The following is a 21,000-nucleotide window of genomic DNA, read 5'->3' as shown; positions in this document are numbered from 1 at the left end:
TATTGGATGAGTAACTGGCAAAGATTTTCTCCCATTCTGTGGGCTGACTCTTGAGTCTGGTGACTGTTTCCTTGGCTGTACAGAAGCTCTTAGTTTGATACAGTCCCAACTCTTTCATGTTTTTAAGGCTAGCGTGAGACTAAAATCTTAACTGACACCACTCTTTTCCTGTTGCTAACTCTGATCTATGTCTACCCAACCATCTTTCAAAAGAAGTTTTAGAACACAGCCCTAGGTAAACTTAGGACTTCTCAAATATACATGAACTTATTAATCTCATTTAAAATTACCTATTCCCAGTCCAAAAACAACACCACTACCTAACTTTTCTCCTCTGTCTTATACATGTTACCAAGCACCCCAGAACCAATAGAATCCAGGGCTTAAATCGTACTCCAAAAAAGGTAACAAGACTCTTAGACATATGTGCCAGTAACTCTCAGTCATTCATTTTAATGTAAGAAGAAGTAATGTTGATTACTACAAACCATACATCATATGAAATTGCTTTTACCAGACTGTTAGATGTAAAACATGACTTTCCCAGAGGGAAAAAAATTCACCCTCTAATTATGTTTTGCCTAGGGTGAAACAAAAAATTAATTTATATGTGCTAAAACACATTTGCACTTTAAAAAGTAGAAGTGGCCTAGAAACATAGTTGATCCAATCTTTCATTCAATAAGCATTTATCGAATACCAAATATTTGCCGGGCACTAGGCAGGCAGTGGGGATTTAGAATTGAAAGCATGCTCCCTGTCCTCACTAATGTGAGTGGCAAAAGAAAACTAATACATGCAGAAATGAGCAAGCCACAGCTACACACATGAGATGCCTTTCACACTCACAAGGTTGGCAGTCCTGAAAAAAGACAGACATACTCTACAACATGGGTGAGCTCTGAAAACATGCTAAGTCAAAGAAGCCAGCTGCAAACAAACATACATTGTATGATTCCACTTATAGGAAATGTCCAGGATAGAAAGTAGACTAGTGGTTTCCAGGTGATAGGAGAGGATGACTGCCAATGGGTACAGGGTTTATTTTGGGGGTGATGAAAATGAAAAATTATTTAGTAGTAATGCATACGTACTTTTTTTTGGCAGTACTGAGATTTGAACTCAGGGCCTTGAGCTTGCCAAGCAGGCACTCTACCACTTGAGCCATGTGCTCAGCCCCATAGCAGCCTTGTAGTAGTAATGGTTGCACAATTCTGTGCATACCCTATAGTTCAAGTCACTTGGTATAACTTTAAGTAGATGAACTGTCAATAAAGCTGTCAAAAACACACATCTTAATATATGCAACCAAGCAGGTAGAAGATAATGTGAAAAAACATTATTTATAAGAATTGACTTAAGACAGGCACATAACCTATGCACAGCAAACCTTTAAACATTACTAAAGTATACAAAAAAGAACACACAGAAAGAAACCACGATCATAGATAGGAAGATTCAACCCCTGCAAGATGTTATTTCCTCCTAAGTAATTTATAAATTTAATGTTATCCCAGTGGAAATATCAACAAGGCTTTTTTTGCTGTTTTTTTTTTTTAATCAAGACATGTTCATATGGAAAAACAAACATGGAGAATAGCCAGGAAAACTCTGAAGAGGAAGAACGATGAGGGAGAACTGGTCTTTTCAGATATTTAAAAACTATATAAACTTTAATAATCAACAACTGACCAACTGATGGAAAAATATATAGAGTCCAGAAACACAGCACAGAGCTTACCACCAGTAGGACTTTAGTATATGACAGAGTAGACACAATAATACCATGGGAAAATATAAACTTTTAAACAAATGGTGTTGGGATGATGGAGTACTGGAAAAACACAAAGTCGTATCCAAACCTCAGAACATACCCTGATATAAAAACCAAATGAACCAGTATGTAAATGAAAAAATCAAATTACAAAAGTAGCTAAAGGAACATAATACATGAGTTGGGAAAAGTATTTCTAATTCTGACCCAAAACACAGGAGCCACAAAAAAAAAAAAAAAAAAAAAAAAAAAAAGAAGAAGAAAGAAAGATGAGCTTAGTTACATAATATTAAAGAACTTTCTGAAAAGCAAAACATACATGACCAACTGGGAAAAGTTCTTGCAATTCATATCAGAGATAAATATATAAAGAACTCTTAGAAATAAAGAAAAATGCCAACAATACAGTGAGAAGATAAAGTTCAGAACACCATTCACATTAAAATAAAGGCAAAATGACATTTAATGAATGAAAAGACATTCAACCTTACTAATAAGAAAAGAAATATAAACTGAAACTATAATAGAATATCTTGGTCTCACCTGTTAGCAAAAATCCAAAAGTTTCTATGAAAGATTGTGTGGGTGAGGTCTTGGGGAAGAAGACATTTTCATGTATTGCTTGTGTGAATGAAATACGGTACCGATCCTAGTGGGTGAGCCTGCTATTATCTTTTTAAATTACACATATACTTATCCTTTGATCATGCAATCCAATTTTCATGATTCCATCCCCCAGAAGCATAAGTATGAAGTGACATGTACACAAGGTTTTCTATTAGAAGACTGTAAACAGCAGAGGAGTGGATACAATCCAAGATTATGTCGCTCTTCCATAAACCGAGACACAGCGACAGAAAGGAGTGCTTTGTGGCCATAAAAAGGAATGAAGATAATCTCTAAGGACCGATATGGAGAGACTGCCATAATATATTAAGAGAAAAAAGTTAAGGTATGTAACCTTTTGCATAAGAGAATACACACACACACACAAAGAAAGCACACTTGGATCTGTAAAATGAAAGATCCAAAGGGTTAAGCAAGATAGTAATAAAAATGGTTATCTATGAGAAAACAAGGTGAAGACAAGACTTTATTAAGCCTATCTCTCTGTGTGTTAAGTTTGACTAATTACCTTAACTTTGCAACATAAAGTAATGTAGAGAGAAAACTTTAACAAATCCCCGTGCCTGTCATACAGATTTAACATCTGAGTAGCTTTGACAGTTCCAGTCATGGAAATTAATTACCTATTTTTAAAAAACCCAATTAAAAAATGTCTTAAACTGCAAAGAAACTGAATGATGTGAAGCTAACTACACATCAAACTGGTGACATGGTCACTCTGGTAAGAATTTATGTCTAGGAACTTTAGAAGACAGTATTTTAAACACACATCCTTAGTGGGACACATCATAAGGACAAATAAAAAATTATAAAGAAATGTTGACCCTACTTCTATAGATTCATACTTATAGTGATCTAAGCATTGGTATTTTGAAACTAGAGTCTTTTGTGTGTTACTTTTTTATTAGCATGTATTAGTTGTTTTGAGGGGTTTCACTGTGACATTTACGTATGTCTGTACCATACTATATTCTTTATATTTACAAAGATATGAAGATTTTCCACAAGAGAAAAAGGAGTTACAATGATAAAACTGAGGAAAATAAGTGAAGGTACAGTGCTAAAACCAATCTGAACACATCAGCCAGCACTGGTAATTTTCAGCAGTGTGTATCTTGTAGCTCTTTCCACTGAAACATGTGGAAGCAAGTTCTGTCTGCAGCAATACCCACCCGTGTCCGGGCTCTGGTCTCTTCCCGTCATCAATGCCACTGACTTCCTCATCCAAGGCCACTCAGAGGCCTTGAACTCCACCACTTGAGCTGCACTATTTTGTGCTAGGAAGCAAGCAAGCTTTTCAAGATTGTGAGAGTCCTGTCAAAGTCAGAAGAGCTAGCTACAGGGGTCCCATTAACTAAAGTTGTGACTAAAGGTTAATGATTAAGACACAGCAAATCAATACAAATCCAAAAAGGTATAATGACAAACAGTGAGAAAAAACTCATTTGTCACTATTTGCAAAGATTATTACATAGCTCCTTACTTTGAAAATTAGTAACTGAGGGGAAAATTTTACCAAAGATCCTGCCTTTCAGTTAGAACCATTTCAAGAGTAAGTAGACAGCCCTGGTTGAAGAGGGAATGCTCTTCTTTACAGAAGAAATAGAAAACAGTTTGTTAAAACCCAGTGGAAGAAGCTTGAGTGTAGACAAGAATGACCATTTCATGCTAAAACCATTAAGAAATTGGTCAGTATGCCAAAGTTACCCTAAGATAAAGTCCCAAAAAGATCATTTTCTAGTCTCATGGGGGAAAGTGTAACTACACAATGAAGTAGCCCTAAGCTAGGGGTTAATGTTGGCATCACTAATGGAGGGTCTTTTCAGTAGCACAGCACATAAAATCACCTCTAGAGTATTCTAGCCAGAAATAATGGACTTGAATCCAGAAAGATCAGACATAGTAGATTGAGATAGAGAAAAAAACCTTCACCCTTCCATAAGGAAGCCCACAGATCTAGTAGGTAGGCAGTTCTACTGTCCCCTGGTCCCTTTCTTCAGTGAGAGACGGGGCTGGATTCAGAGACTAAAAGGAAGTCAGACAAGACCCAGGGCATGCTCCTTCATTAGACACTAACTTCAATGCACCAGCTTCAAAGGACCTTTGAGGGCCCACAAGGGAAATCTGAATGTGAACAAAGTATCAAAGGAGACTACATACAAACTTGCCAATTGTTCAGGAAAAGAACAGATTAGAAAATAGTAACATATAATTGTGTTTAAAAATTGCGTGTATCTATGTATAGAAAGATCTGAAAGGTGTAACAGTGGTAATATCACAAGAGAGAAAAAGGGAGAGGAAGGTTGTTGTGTAGGGTGTGGGATGTGTATTGTTTGCCTTTATTTGCTAACTTTCCATAGTGTACAAAAGTGTTTCTATAATAAATACATCCAAAAAGAAGCTAAATAACACTTTAAGATTCTTCAGAAGCCACAAAAGCCAAGATGGCTAAGAAATGACATGTCACCTTCCTAAAACATTCTCGTGGCTTGTCCGCTGGTGGTATGCAGGATTCTTGGTATGACTTAGAACAACCTTCAAGTTGGAACATCGTTGCTTAGAAGACTCTAAAAAATTCAAGATTTCTTCCCCAGAAGGTGGCCATGCTACAGAAATAAAACCACTATCAGCTGAGGTCTGAGAAGAATGGGGATTTGAGAGAAGAAACTGAGCAAAGTCAGGTTTTCAAAGGTGTGCAGCTGAAATGCCTCCCCAGGCACATGTCACCCCCACCTCCCTAGGTGACATTACCAGCATCCACAAGCTCTGAGGGAGAGGGAGACAAGCAGGGCTTCCCCAGCACGCCTGTCTCAGTGAGAAACTGACTAGATAGACCTGTCAGCAGGGTGTCTGCCTCAGAATCACCCTTAGACGATGAAGACACGCCTTCCCACTCGCTCATCCAGGTGACTTCTGTTTTGAATCATCACTGTCAATTTTAGCAGACACACTACACACTCTAAAAGGGTGACAAGTTTCCCTATCACACTGTCTTATTAAAACCTGTATGAAGAAAACCATGTGGAGTGATCATTGAACGGTTTAGCAGGTTTTAGGAAGTGTCTACAGCGTGCGTGTGATAGCGACACAGTAGAGAACACAGAGAAAACTGCAGGCACATTCCTCTCTTCAAGGAGCCTTCGGCCTAAGAAGGGAAGCAGGTACAAAACAAAGTGCTCAAGTTCATGGGTGCCAGTGAGGAAAACAGCAGGGTGCTCTGAGGTCAGAAGGGGCATCTGACAGACACTGAAGGGTCAGGGATGCCTCCTGGAACAAGGGACATTTTGGCTAGGGTTGCAGAGTGAGTAGGAGCTTGCCTGGCAAGCTCAGGTACTCCAGGCAGGACAATGGAGCAGGAGACACAGAGACCAGTCATGGAACTGAAAGAGGCCAGATGTAGCAGTCCAGGAAAGACTGGCACCAAATGACCTGGAGAAATAAGCCAGGACTGTGGCTCGTTCCTGTGCTATTCAGGATTTGGGGGTTTACTGGAAGTGGATGGGAAACGGTTGGCTATCTTGAGTGATAAGATCTAATTACACTTAATATCACTCTAGGAAATTGGTTGGAGAGGCTCAAGTACAGGCATGAGGAGCCAAGTCAGGAAGCCAGGCTGGATGAGACACTATGGTGGGTTAATGAGGGTCCACACCACAGCCCAGAGGCCCAATTCTGCCCAAAGTCTGCTTTCGTAAATACTAGAACACAGTTCCACCTAACCATTTATACATTGTCACATGACAACTATGGAGCTGAGCCACTGGGGCAGGGACCACACAGCCCACAAAGTCTAGGAGATGCATTATTCAGATCTTTAGGGAGAAAGTTTGTCAACCCCAGACTTGGGGTGGCAGTGGAGAGGGAGAGGGACAGACCCATGACACACAGTCCATCTGCTATACTCTTGACTCTGTGTTTGTGAACTCACTTACTCACTGAAATTTGTTTGCAATTCCCGAATCAATACTGAGAGCACTTTCAGACATCCCCGGGCATATGCGGAATGGTAGGAAAGTGGCGTTGACCTCCTGTGAATTCCAGCTGGGGCCCAGCAAGGCCACACTGTGGCTTCTTGTTTCAGCTCTATGCTGTAAGTGTTTTGGGTTTGTTTTTTTTTTGGTGGTGCTGGGGTTTGAACTCAGGGTCTCGTTTGCTAAGCAGGTGCTCTGCCACTCAAGCCACTCCCCCAGCCTTTTGTTTGTTTGTTTGTTTTTGCTTTCATTATTTTTGAGATAAGGTCTCCTTTTATGCCATGACTGACCTGGACCTCGATGCTCCTATTTGCTCTTCTCTGCATAGCTGGGATGGCAGGCATGTATCACCACACCCAGTTTTTATTGGTTGAGACAGGGTCTTGCAAACTTTTTGTCCTGACTGACCTCAAACTGCCATCCTCCTGATCTCCACCTCCCCAGTAGCTAGGATTACAGGCATGTACTACCACACCCAGCTATTGGCAGAGGTGGGATCTCATGAACATTTTGTCCAGGCTGGCCTGGAACCACGATCCTCCTCCCCATCTCTGTCTCCTGAGTAACTAGGATTATAGACATGCATTGCTGCACCCAGCCAAGTGTCCTTTAAACAGTATATTCAGTGTCTCATTTTTTGCATTTTTGTGTTTTTTGTTTGATGATTTTGCTGTTCAAGATGGCTTCAAGCATGTGTAGAAGAGCTCATTACAGCTCCACAGCACAAGAAGGCTGTCTGCCTTGTGAGAAAACATTCAGGCCTGAGTTACACCACTGCTGGCTGTGCGTCCAATGTTAATGAGTCAACAGCATAGATTAAAATAAGGATGTCTTGATGCAGAAACACACATAAAACAACATCATTACACCAGTGTGAGTAATGTGAGACCAACATACACCTTCCACCAACATACAACATCATTTCCCCAGTGTTACTCATGTCATGTATTGATCAGTTGATGAAAACATGACCAGAGGCTCCCGGGAAACCAACCCTGTGTCTGCCTTAGTAGTAAAGGTAGTATTTGCTAAATCACCATTCCAGTGACTTTACAGAACACAACTGTAGCGAATAACGAGAATGGTTTTACTTGGGAGGCAAAAAATCAATCAAATGTGGTAATTTGAGTAAAAAAAATCATGGCTGGCTCCCAGGTTTCTGGTGTAAACTACGGGGTGAGAGAAGGTTCTGTTAAAGAAACAAAGAATTCTAGAAATGGGGCATATTTCGGGGGGTTGACCATGATTATTTTCTTTGCATGTGTTAAGGTTGAGATGCCTGTGAACCATCTCGACAGAGAAGTCAACTCCATTGTTGGCTTTATGACTCTGTAGCTTAAAAAAAATGTCCAGGTAAAGATGAAAGTTTTCGAGTCACTGACATAAACAGGTGGTGATGAAAGCCTGGAGAGAGAATGACAGCAGGGAACTCCATTGCTTCCATGAACAGGTGGGTCCATTTAAATCTTGGTTTGATTTAGTTTGGTTTGTTTAGAATAGAAGTGTGTTGAGAGGCTGGACTACATGACTCACACCTGTATTTCCAGCTACGTTAGGGAGAGGGGACAGAGATCAGCTGGATCATCGTTTAAGGCCAACCCAGGCAAAAAAAATTAGTGAGACTTCCATTTTAATCAATAAAGTGGGTTTGGTGGCACAAGCCTGTCATCCCAGCTACTGGAGGCATAAGTAGGAAGATCGAGGTCCAGGCTGGCGTGGACAAGACCCTATATGAAACATAACTAAGGCAAAAGGGATGGGTGAGCAGCTCAAGTGCAGAGTACCTGCCTAGCAAGTGTGAAGCCCTGAGTTCCAACCCTAGTATCACCAAAAAAAAAAAGAAAAAAAAGTACTTGGAGGGGGAATGGACCTGGTGGTATGTATCTAAAACCTGACAAAAGTTCAAACCCCTTACCTGGTAAACTTGATTTGAAGAAATGACCCTGAAATTCAGACACACCTCAGTGTTACACAGCATCATTCTGAGGAATAATTCATGATGCTAAAACCAGAACCAGAAATAATCTTAACATTTGGGGAATGTTTACACTGACAATACTAATGATATTTTCCTCTGTGATTTCATCTCTAGACTCTTAGAAATTTCAACCTTTCCAGAGGCTTAATAAATACTTCTATTCCTTTGCGCTTTTTTTAAACAGTGGGTTATTTGCCTTTAACCACTACCAGCAGCCATTTCCAGACTGAATTTAAACCATTTGGTTCACTACTGTCCACTCAGCACCTAGAACAGTCCCTGGCCTATTCGCTCAGTGCTCGGTAGCTTTTCTGTTGAATCTCACATTTTATCATGTAGGATTTATAGAAGAGTAACGATGTGAGTTGATGACACCCATCGAGATTTTTTTTCAAACTGCTAATACCTTGTCCCATTCCATTTGTCTACTCACTGTTCCTCCCCCCTCCCCCCTGGCTCCTCCTCCATCATTTGCTAAACGCTCTCAGACAAAAGGGCCTTAAGTCTGCTCACCTAGTCTGCCCCAAAGAGGGGTCTGTCAAATGCTCTGCTAAACTGCAAGCAGTATGGTTGGGATTTTTTGTTTGTTTTTTTTTTAACTGGGCACAGCTTCAACCACTCTTACCTTCCAGCCTGAATGCCCTATGCTGGCCCCCTCATCTTTCAAGAAAAGCAACAGAAATCAGGGTCTCCAATCCTTGAATACCTAGAATTTTGTGGGTTTTTTGGCAGCACTGGAGTTTGAACTCAGGGCTTTGTGCTTGTGAGGCAAGTGCTCTACCACTTGAGGTTTACTTCCAGCCATTTTTGCTCTAGTTATTTTGGAGACAGGATCTGCTTCTTACCACGACCATCCTATTTTAAGCTTCCTGCTGTCACTGGGATGACAGGCACATGTCACCATGCCAGCTTTTTCTGTTGAGATGGGGTCTCATGAACTTTTTTGCCTGGGGTGGCCTGGAACCTCAATCCTGCCGATTCTCAACCTCCCAAGTAGCTAGGATTATAGGTGTGAGTCACTGATACCCAGCTAATACTTAGATTTTGATTGAAATGAAAGCCACTTAAATTGGAAAAGAGCCAATATATTTACAAATTTCACTTCCTTATCTAGGGGGGACTGGAAGACCCCCCCCTTTGAATCCATATACTGGGGGTCCAGGGTGCCAGGTGGATCCAACTCCAGGTCGATCTTCCATATCACCACAGGGGTACAATGAATGAACACACGTGAGGTCTTAGAACACAACTGGTGATAAGTATGTGCGATTATAAACATCTTCTCATAATATCTCCTCCCCCACCCGGGGCTCACTTTATTCTCAGACATGTTACCTGTTTTGCTGCTCAAAGGCATCTCATGGCATGTTTGCCCCTGACCACACATCACATATATGCCAGCCGTTGCATCTGGCCTGGTGAGCAAGAACAGAGGGTTGGGACATTTGTGTTTGGGATCCTAGTGCTCTATCCCCAGTGGGCTCCCATTTAGTCAGCTCTTCTCCAAGAAGGATCCATGCCAGACCCCTCCCCACCATATGCTGTGCAGACCACTCTGGCTCACCTGTGAGAAGTAGGCAGCCTGCCTGTCAAGACAAGAGCAGGCTTTGGCGTCAAGGGGACTCAGGTTCAAGCCCTGGCTCTACCAATTACTGGTTAGGAGACCTGAGATACGTTATTTAATAACACTAAACCTCAATTTCCTCTTCTGTAAATGGAGAAAATCATAGGTCTCTTAGATGCTAACTAATAATAAAGTTACTGTGAGAATGATATCTGTTCCAGGGGCCCCAGGGCCAAAACGCCAGACTACAGACTGGCTGGCTCTGGAACATCAAGAGAAAGTAGCCGAGCCACCAGGGAGGGTGCAGAGGCACAGGACAGCTGGCGAGGGCCTGATCTGCACATCCCTGACTACTCTGGGGTCCCAGCTGCCAGGCAGTGGAGCTTCGAGTGATGCTAAGGCCAGGTCTCTGACTGTCAGGCATCAAGAAAGGCTTTCATCAAAACAACTTCCATGTGATTTTACATATGTACTGATTTATCACTCTGAATGCACTCCTCCGAAACAATGACTCTCAACTGGAAATGCAAATTTCTGGGCCCTATCACAGACCTCACAAATTAGAAACAACCCTCCAGGTGACAGGTGATCCTAAGGTTGGAGAACCACTTCTCCACAACCACCCCCACACAAATACAACCTGAAGAGAGTTCCACGGTACGACCACTAAGACCCCACACGTACCAAGGCAACAAGGCATGTGCACACCCTCAGCTACTCAATGTCAAAGTCAGTGGCAGGCAAAGTGCCTGGCTTTGTGGGTAGAGGAGTAGCAGGTGAAGCAACCAGGAGAGATGTCATCCAGGAGGACAGACCGGAGGAGAGGTCACATGCCAGTGGCTGTTAACTCACAAAGGCCAACAGCAGTCAGATAACTACTAGCTCTGGGAGAAGCTTCCCTGCTGGAAGGAGCACACTGCCTGTAGAACTACCTTAGCGAGCTAAGGAAATGGGTCCATTTTACTACTTATCTAAGCCAAAGGGAGAAGAGAAAGAAAGGCAGGCCGAGCATGAGGTGAGGCAATCACCAGCCACCACTGGTACAACAGGAAGCGTTTCAAGTTGTCTTTCTTGCCCAAGTATTTGAAGCAAGGTGTCCCCTTATCAGCACTGCCGTTAGGCGGGGCACAAGGCCCTGGCCACACCTGCCCCCAGGGGTGAGGAGTCCCCAGGGTCAAGGGTGTGCCCACTTACAAGTTGAGCAACCACACACTCTCTTCCACATCTCCAGGGCTTTAGGACTCCCTGCCCAAAACGCCCCATGCCTGCTTCCAGATGCCTTCCCAGGCCTGTGGGGGCACATGGAGGCCTAACAGGCATCCCAGAGGCACTCCCAGGTCCAAGAGGAGGTGGGGTGGTTACAGCTCAGACCTGAAACCCAGGAGGAGAGAGAGGAGTGGGTGGCAGGCTTGGGGGCTTGTGCTGCACTCTTGCCCCAGGATCCACCGAAATCAAGGCAAGCTGGCCTCCTCATTTGTGCTCTTATTACTGGGAAAGTCTGTGTTCAGGTACTTCCAAATGTTACTCAACAGGACTGAAAGGCTTCTAAGGCAGGTCAGGACCAGCACCAGATGAAAAGGCACCCACAGATCCCAAGTGGGGTCAGAATGTCCTGTCATGGCTAAAAGCAATGGCATGGCTTCAAGTGTGGCCATTGTAAACATGCAAGAATGACTATAAACTGGACCTCAGGAAAGCAGTATTTTTTAAAAGCTTAAATGTGCCATGAGGCTCTGCAAAAGCCATCACGATTATGCCGGTTCCACTCCTGTGCTTCTCTGTGGTTAGTAAGTAGCTCATGGTGACAAGCTATGAACTTGTCAAGCTGGGAAACAGGACCAAGCTCCTAACAGAAGACTAAAGGGTGGAGCTGAGGGCACTTGTGGTCTTGCTCTCCATGGAAAAAGAGAGAAATATGCCAGTTCCAGGAAGGGCTCGGTGTGGCACTGCAGACTATAAGGGACCAGAGGACCAGCGCTCTGGGTCAAAGGGTAATAATGACTCTGAGCTCCACCTGCTCCTGCACCACAGCGAGGTTGCACTTAGTGCTTTGGAGCTTCTGCACACACTGCCCAGGCAGGGTGCAAGAGCCCTAGTTCTATCCCCAACCAGATTCTAGGCAACAGCCACAGCCACAGCCTTTTCCTTGCTCTGGACCTCAGCGTCCTCCTGTGTCAAAAGGTTGAATGCTAAGGTGTGAAGACCACATCAGGTTATATTATGATCCAACAAGATCCTGGGCAATATGAACAGCCTACAAGAAGCAGAGATTCTTAGGAGAATAGAAGAAATGCCACAGTACTGCCAACATCCACAAGCCTTCCTGATCCTAGATCCCCGCCAGGAGCTGTGAGGAGAAAGTAAAAGGAGCAAATATTTTTCAAACCTGTGGGCCGGGCATGCTGGCAAGTGCTTTCTGGGTATCCTCCCACGCAACCCCACAGCAGCCCCATCTCCAGGGAGCTCATGCCTCCCACTAAGCTGCCCGGCCTCCCAGCTGCCCCACTCCTCCCATTATATGCAGGCCAGTAAAAATTATCTTGTTCAAGTATCATTTTGATTATATCAGTCCCCTTCTCTACACCATAAAATGTCTCTTGAATTAGAACCCCTTTTAGACCTTTCAACAACTGATCCCAAACACTTACCATTCTCATCTGCCGATCTATTTTGTGCTTACCACTCCAGCCAAGCAAAAATTGCTCTGCAAATGAATTCCATTATACACTCTGCTTATTCACCTTGCTAAGCCAGCACAAGAGCTGTGATTTTTCTGCTGTCTGTTATAGAGGAAGACTTCATTTATCCGACATCCTCGCAAATAAGCTGAGCCACAAAATTGGCGCACGTAAATTAGTTCCCCCCACCCCACTCTGCCCCCCAGAAACTTAACCCTTTACTCAGCCTAATCCTTTATTGGGATAAGTCAGGGTCTAATCAAATGAAAGAGTTTCTTTATTTTAACCATTTTCATTTCTGTAATACATTAGGGAACCCCTCCGCCCCGTTTCAGTAAGCAGAACATAATGAGTATCGATGAATCTTTTCCCGATGTGCAGGTCATACTTGATGAAGAACAGCAGTCACACTGGGCCTTCCCTGCAGATGGAAGTGATTCAGGGGCTGAGGCTGAATGCACACGTGCTTTCTCTCCCACCTTTTCTCACTCCTTCCCCTTGGCACAAGTTCCCCTGGAATTTGCTTTCCACCTGAAGTCCCTGCTCTCGGGTCAGCATGGGTTCTGGCAAGCAGAAGCAGTTACCCAGAATTTGGGAAGGTGTAACTTGCTGTTTTTCTGTACAATTTCAAGAATTTACATTCTGGTTTTTGTCAGAACCCTATAAATTCTTTACTGGAGGGGGAAAACAAGTTAAGTGGAAAAGGAAAAAAAAAAAAAAAAAAAAACCACATTTTCACAACTAGCAACAAGCCAGAGTTTTCCAAATCTCCTTATCATGTGACTTTTAACAGGCCTGTAGGCACAAATACTCTTAAAATGTGCTTCTAGAATGCTAGGAAGCTAGACATTCTGCCTAAAATGAGCGTGATCCATCATGGGTCACTTTTATGATGATAACCCCTTGAAAACCCACTTTATATTTGAATAACAATTCACAGTTTGAATCAATAAGGAAATACTGGTTTTTGAGAAAAATGGTAAATATCCACAGACAAACCTTTTTCATCAAGATACGCTCTGTAACTATGTGGTCCATCCAACGTCACAGAAGGCTCTGTCCACTGTTGATGGACAGAGTCACTTGGGCAAGGAAATGCCTTTGTCCAGTCAGACATTAGACTGCGTTCTCTTATGACAAAGGTGTTATAAAGTCTTCAGCATTAGCATACACAGAAGGGTCAATCCATCTTAATTCTGCTTAAACATAGTGGCATTTAATTAATCAGAACCTACCAGGGCAAAAGTAGTTAGGCAAGAATTGCTAAAATATAACACTCAAAAGCACTGCAAATCTGTTCAATGCTGCATGAAGAAATAAATGGCTATAAAATGTTTTGCAGTTCTAAAAGTTTGCTTTTTTTTTTTTAATGGCAAAAACATCCATCTGAAAAATACACCAGTGGCAATGAGATTATCCATGACACCTTTTGCCTTTTCCATTGGCTTTAGACCAAAGGAAAAAAAAGGGATAGCCTCTGATACCTAGTTCGCTGACTTAAGGGACCTGGTAAAACAGGTATGGTTTTGCTGACTCATAACCTCTGAAGAATTTGACAAACTGACCTTTCTAAACCTGGATGAACAGATACCACACCGCATCATCAAGATTCTTCTGTGCATTCTCTCATCATTCAAGTCCAGTTCAAGTTAGTTATATCTTATGTCCTCCGCATTCTGTTTGTCAGATCTGCAGGAGATAATTCAGAAAGATTCTGAAGAGTTGGAAGTAGAAGGGTGAAATTCAAAGTGTTCCACAGAGTCAAGCAGAAGGTGGTGGCTTTGCTGGGTGAGGAGGATGGCATGAGATTAAGAGAAATAAAGACTCAGGCTCAGGTGAGTGAAAACTAAATGAGTCACCAATCCAGGGCCGGCAAAATGGAAGTTACTGCTTAGATGTTAAAAGTACAGTCAATTCAACAAATATTTATGAAGTATCTACTAAGCTTAAGGAACTGCACTATAGGGAATACAAAGATGAACCAGATATGGTTCTTCCCTCTGGGGGTTCCCAAGGATCCAGGAACCCTAAAGTCATTTTTCTTGTATCTGCAGTACTAATGAAAACATTATTAAAGAACTGCATTCAGGTTTGATCACCAACTTTTTTTTTTTTTTAATGGGGAGAAACTAGAAAGAGTTAAGAGACAGAACAGATGCTTTCAGGACACAAAACAGGCTCTGTAAGAAAAAGCTAAAGAGACCTGTTGTTATTTTCAAGGATATGAAAGGTTCTAAAGAAAAGTATAAAACAAAACAAGTTTGAATGACAGCAGGTGAGATTTCTACCAGGCCTAGAGTTCTTGACAAACAGAATGATGGAATACGTCTTCTGCTCTCGGGTTCTACGGTCTCAAGAGCAAGGGCAGAACTGCTTTTCCACACTTTCCAGAATGATTTGCCCGAGAAGTAGCATGCCAGTGCTGTTGTGTGACCACAGCACCTATGTTCTACCAGTCCTACCTGGAATACAAGCGCTCAGCAGGGCAGCAAAGCCAGGAATGGATTCTCCGACAGCCTCTCATGGATGCAGGGGCTTGTTCACAACAGAGCCTGTAGCTCTGAATGCAGAAAACAAAAGATGCCCAGCAGAACGTGCAAACGAGAAATGTATTTGCATTGACAAGGATATAAAACTTAAGTAATGACAGAGGAAGACAGATCTTCTGCAAATGAGAAATGGTAATATCTAAGAAATGTCTAGAAATGTCTGAGGAAATCTGTAATGAGTATTTTTGACACTCGGAAATACTTTTTTTTTTTTTAAGCTCAAGTGAACAACGTATTTCAAGAGAAAATAGGGAAATGGGGTCTCCCTTAATACCTTAAGAAAACATAAGGAGTAAGAAGAATTGTTACTAAGATTCAAAAAAGAAAGAAGAGGAAGATAAAGAAAAAACATTGCATCTGGGGTCAGACCCACTCCCCAGTGACCCCAAGTTTAAGAATCTTGATTTTCACTTCCTGTATGTCTGAACTCCTTGAAGATCGGAATGAAGTCACTATCATTTCTCCAAACCCAGAACCTATCTATCACTGGGGCCCAGCACAGAGCAGACCCTATGAATACATTTTTCTTTGGGGGAGGGAGTAGTACTGGGGATTGAACTCAGGGCCTTGCACTTGCTAGGGTGTACTCTGCCACTTGTGCCATGTCTCCAATGCCAGAGGGCACCCTATGTAAATTTATGTTATCTGAATGGATGTTTTAAAGATGTGCCCCAGTCTGCAGGGTAGGGAAACAGGGAGTTCCTGTGGGTAGAGGGTGCAGGAAGTACACAGCGCAAAGCAAGGTCTAAGTCTTAATTACTAACATCTACTCCAAGCATTGCAGTTTCTTTTAGAGGAAAAATAAAGATCTCATACTCCAGGGTGTCAGGTTTCTGGGGGTTTTCCTTCAACAGGTATTGCCATAGGAAGTGGGACTACTATGAGTTTGAGCCTTTCAAGTTCACACTCTATCAGGGGTTAGACAAAGTCTACTGGCATTATTCTGAATCTCATCTTTGACAGCAACCCCAAGTGCCTGAGTCGTCAGCAGACTACCAGAAAGCTCCGACCAATAACATGATCTGAGAACAATATAAAAGGCCCACATATCCTGGCCTCTTGATCATCACTACTTTGTTCCAAGCAAACCTCAAAGGTGGATCCCCAAGATTGGTCTCTATGGGAGGTAGGGAGAGAGAAATGAAGGAACAGAAAACATAGACTAGGAAGTAGATGAGCAGCTAGAACTTGAATGAAGCACCTAATCTTCTCTGGTAGGGAAGTGCTATTTAGTGCATGGTGACGCAGACGCTAGCTTGTGGCTGGAGGGAGGGGGGGGTCTCCCCTCCAAGGAGGCCCAGGGGAGCAACCTAGGTGGAGGGGGTCTTTGCCCAGCCTGCCACCTCGTTTAGGAATGGATCCCAGCTAAAGGCAGAAGTTACCTTTCACACTGGGGGACACTCCCTGGGGCACAGCTGTAGTCCCTGAACTGTCTTCAGTGTCTGTTTGCACGTTCTTAAAACAGTGCCACTAGAGAAGAGAAATTGTCCATTTGAAACCTGTAGAAGCTCGATGGGAATAAAGACTCTGGAAAGGTCACAGAGGGGTAAAAAAAAAAAAAAGGTTCTTTCTTCTGTGGCTCTAGGGGGTTTATTGCTACTGGTGCCCAAACTAGAAAAGGAATAGCAGGAGATTAATCATTGAAATGTTGCTATTATTGGTTTTCTAAACTATTTGTGGGTTATGCTTTTCCTGGGGTCAACATGCCTGTAAGCAGCTCAGAAGACAGTAGGATTTAACACACACTGAGAGAATGCCCATGACAGCCAGGGACTTTGCTAAATGTACTAGTTTCTAATAGCAACCTTGAACAATCTAATGAAGCTACCCCAAGTTAAGTAGCACACCCCAAGTCTATGGCTAGATTCAAACTCTGGTCTTCCTGATTCTGGGGTCACATCAGGTTGTCCAGGATCAAGAATAAAATTAGTGAGCTTTGGTTCCCTATTCAAATATGATGAGGAGGAAAACAATATTTATACTTACTCATTTAAAAAATATAAAACATAAACACAGGAAAAGATATTTTAGAACATGTGTCATCCGATTCTTTTAAGGGAAGATGATTCAGAATGTCATTTCTTGGTAGGCATCTTGGTAGAGGGGTGTCTTCAGGTCCTTCTGATGACAGATTACAGCATGACAGTTTTTGGAAGACTGTGAAGTATTCCTTTATAGAAGCCAACGCTAATTAACATGCCACATCTCAGGTATAGTAAGACATAATTAAGTTGGAATTTAGGTCCTCTCACTCAGAACCCCTGGCAATTCAGACCTCTGTGGTTGGCCTTTGCACTTGGCCTTGCTTAGCAAGTCAATGGAATAAATGCAATCACAAGGCAAATGTTTAACCTTCTAAAGAAAATAAACTTTTTTAAAAGACGTTTAACTTGATTAGTATCAAGCCACTGAAAACTAATGTGCTATTTATGAACCTACCCTTCAAGTGAGTCCCGAGGACTGATCACACATTGTTGCCTACTAATATGTATGATCAAATATGTCTCGTTTCAAAGCAGTGTTCCTGTCTAAATCTCTGGCCGTTCAGAAAGCTCCACTAATGCATTCCAGCCTCCAACCAGTACTCCGACCTAGCACAGTGGCACTCCATTTGAGGAATTTCAGCCGAAGACCTCATGTGTCATCAGACTTCTGAGAAGATCATGCTCAATTTTTAGGAGTGCAAAACCTGTAAGAAATCCCTCTTGGAGAATTTCACAGGAAAAGCCCTGTGCATTTCATACACACACACACACACACACACACACGCACATGCACACACACACGCGCACGTGCACACGCACACACACACACACACACAGGGATATGATAAAAATCAGGTTCACTGAATCTACAGGATGTCACCAATCTAGAGGGAAAAAGAGGTCACTGGATTCTCGGAAGCCCTCACTACAGGGAGTGAATGTAGGCCCTGACTACTGACACCATCTGTCTGTCTTACAGCATGCCCTATAGTCTCGCTCATAAAGATCAGGCCTGAGCTTTTGGCCAAGAGTTTCTGGGCTGGTAGAGGAGAAGTTGAGGAGGAAGAATAGGAAAAGAATCACAAACATGCACAGAGAGGCTTCCATAGAATAAGAAGCTACAACACACAGGAATAATTAAGAGCGCACATAGACAAGATTGAGGAAAACCCAGGGTTGAAAGGGGTAGCCAGGCTGGTCGCCTGGGAGAGGGAAGGAAGCCTGGCAAATAAAAACTAGACCTTTGAGATCCATGATTATTCTTAAGCCATAACACCTTATACACCTGCAGCTCTTTATCTGGTGTAATGCACTAAAAGAAATGTAATAAGAACAGGAGGGCGAGTCTTAGCTTGGAAGGGAAGGCCTAAATGCCACATGCACTTAGAATGTAGTGAACAGAACAGCACAGTTCCCAAAGTGGCTTTGTACAAAGTTGACAAAATACTCCCCGACCCACACACCCAGCGCCCTGTAACAGGGAAAGCAGTGTCTGCTATAGTTTTGAATTCAGTGAAGTTCCTTCTCTACTGCTCACCACGAGTGTCCAGCAGAGGGAGTCTCAAGGAGGTGCTTAATAAAGAGAAAACTGTTTCATTTTAACACTCTAGACAGTGGGAGCTTTGACTGCAGCCCCCTCCCCTAGACACAGATGAACAATGAATGCCCAACACGGCTCTCCTACATGTTCACATCTCCACCGGCATGTTCTATTCAGCCTGGTGGAGTGATCAGAAATTTTGTTTTGTTTGGTGGAACGGTTAAATGGACCTTGTGTTCTTCAGAATCAAAGAGAAAAGCCCCTGGAATAACATCTCTCTGTTGCCTTCTAAACAGCCCCTTTGTTTCTAAGAGAGCCTGAAAAAAAAAAATATTTACAGTCGATAGGTTATTTACAGCCTCATTATCCAAGGCCTGACTGGTAACTTTATTCCACCCAGAAACCTAATTCATTTGGAGCCCTGGAACTAATAACAGATTTTCTTTTCAGATAAGTTTTTTTTTTTTTTTTTTTTAAATCAGCCTTTCCTAACAGAGATAAAACTACGAATGTGATCCCCTCTCTCTGGCCACAACTGTTCTCCGGGTTTACAGGATTACAGTTTCCCTATGCCCCTCCTCTTGGTTCTATGCAAAGCCTATCATTTTGCGATTTCATCCACTGAACATCTGAACAAAACCGAAAGAAAGCCAGATGGACCCACGCGAAAAAGTATGTAAAGGCTGCTATTTCAATGATTCCAGAGGAGAAACGTTCACACAATGAAATGACTGCAAAATCAGGCACACTTTGGTTGAAAAATCCCTAGTACTACAGGCACCCAAAAACACATCGAAGTGTAAAAACTTAGTTGATTCAGGTTTGATTTCTGGCTGGAGGCTGACGGAACTGACTGAAGAGAGTGTAAGGCAAATATGTGCTTTTGCCTTACCTTCTTTTCTTTCTTCCTGAAGGCAGTCGGATCTGAAAAATCACCCAACGGCCAGGTGAAGGTGCACAATACAGATTTACCTAGAAAAACGCCTCTGCCCACACCACACTTGAAAGCCCAAACTAGTCTCCCTTCCCCACGCTAATGCGGGGAGATTTTAGCCTATTTCATTGTTCTGCCTGGGTCTGAAATGGACTTGTCATCTCTGTCCCCTCTCACCGCCTGGCCCCACACAATCCGATTCCACAGCCCCCTCCCTCCCCCTTCCCCAAATCGGAGGCTGGCGAAGAATAAAGGAGTGTGGGGTGGGAGTGCAAAGGGAGCAGTGAGGGCAGAGAAGTAGAAAGGGGACCATCCTAAAGGTAATGCTGGGGGGAGGGATGAAAGCTAAAAACCGCATCACCTTCATTTATTACAAATAAATAAAAAGCACAGTCACCGATCTGTCTTGTCCCCGGCGGTCCCTCCCCCGCCCACCACCCCATTTCTTTTCTCTGGACAGAAGCCCACCCGGGCACACACCCCCTCCCGCACCCCCCACCCCAGCCTCTTTCTCCACCCTGGCAATGCGATCCTGCTCAGTGCGGGACGGGGTCCCACTCTGGGCTCGGGAGGGGGCGCGAGGAGTCCTCCAGTCCGGGGGGGCTCGGCCCGGGGGGGGCGGCCGGCGAGGGGCCGCGGGCAGAACAAAGCTGCGGGGGCCGCGGCGGCGCGGCGGGCGAGCGGGGGTCGGCCGGCGTCCCTTACCTTCGTACACGGGGGCCATCGGGGCCGGGGTGTCCGCGATTCATGGCAACGGAGAAGGGAAAGCGGCGCGCGAGCTCGGCCCCCCCAGCCTCAGTCGGAATCTGCCATCTTGAGCCTGTGTCTCCGCTCTCGGCGCAGCCGAGGCCGCCAGCGCCCGCATCACCGCCTCACTTGGCCGGCGCCGGGGGAGGGGGCCGGGCGGGCGCGCCACCGCCACCGCCGCCGCCGCCGCCGCGGCCCGGGCCCTGCGCGGGGGCTCGGCCGGCCGGGCGGACGGACGGACGGACGGACCGGCGGACGGGCGGGCGGAGCGCCGAGGCCGAGGGCCGGGCGGCCGCGGCCCCGAGCGGGTCCGCGAGGGCGGGAGCCGGGGCGGGCAGCGGCGGCGGCCAGGGCCCGGCCGGGGCTCAGCTCAGCATGGCTGTGCGCGGGGGCTCCGGCAAAAGTTGCACGGGAGGAGGAGGGGGCGGGGGCGGGGGCGGGCGCAGGAGGGGCGGCGCGGCCGGGCGCGAGCGAGCGAGAGAGAGCGAGCGAGCCGGGAAGAGCCACAGGGAGTCCGCGCGCAATCGAGCGCCGATGGCACGGATGCGAGGCGGGGAAGGCCGAGCCGAAGGGCAGAGCCGGGCGCCGGGCGCGGGGCGCGGCGGCGGGGGCGGAGGGCAGTCCCCCGGGGGGAGCCGAGCTGAGGTCCCGCC

At 44.5% G+C, this 21,000-nt stretch overlaps 1 protein-coding gene across 5 annotated transcripts in view; it reads right to left on the bottom strand.

Annotated features, from left to right (window-relative positions):
* Hipk2 (homeodomain interacting protein kinase 2) overlaps positions 1-20,504 on the bottom strand; it is a 187,999-nt gene extending 167,495 nt beyond the window's left edge. For 4 of the 5 annotated variants that reach the window (XM_074062131.1, XM_074062139.1, XM_020165297.2 and 1 more), the window contains exon 1: positions 20,306-20,504. In XM_074062131.1, the coding sequence (XP_073918232.1) occupies positions 20,306-20,324 (19 nt within the window). In that variant the 5' untranslated portion in view covers positions 20,325-20,504. Of the gene's footprint in view, positions 1-14,157; positions 14,282-20,305 lie in introns of all 5 variants that reach the window. The other variant, XM_074062148.1, reaches the window with a different exon arrangement.
* Positions 20,505-21,000: the final 496 nt, after the last annotated feature.

The sequence above is a fragment of the Castor canadensis genome, chromosome 2 (genome assembly GCF_047511655.1).
Source record: "Castor canadensis chromosome 2, mCasCan1.hap1v2, whole genome shotgun sequence".
NCBI lineage: Eukaryota > Metazoa > Chordata > Mammalia > Rodentia > Castoridae > Castor > Castor canadensis.
Note: the sequence above shows the minus strand (reverse complement) of the source record. Positions and strands in the feature narration are given on the sequence as shown.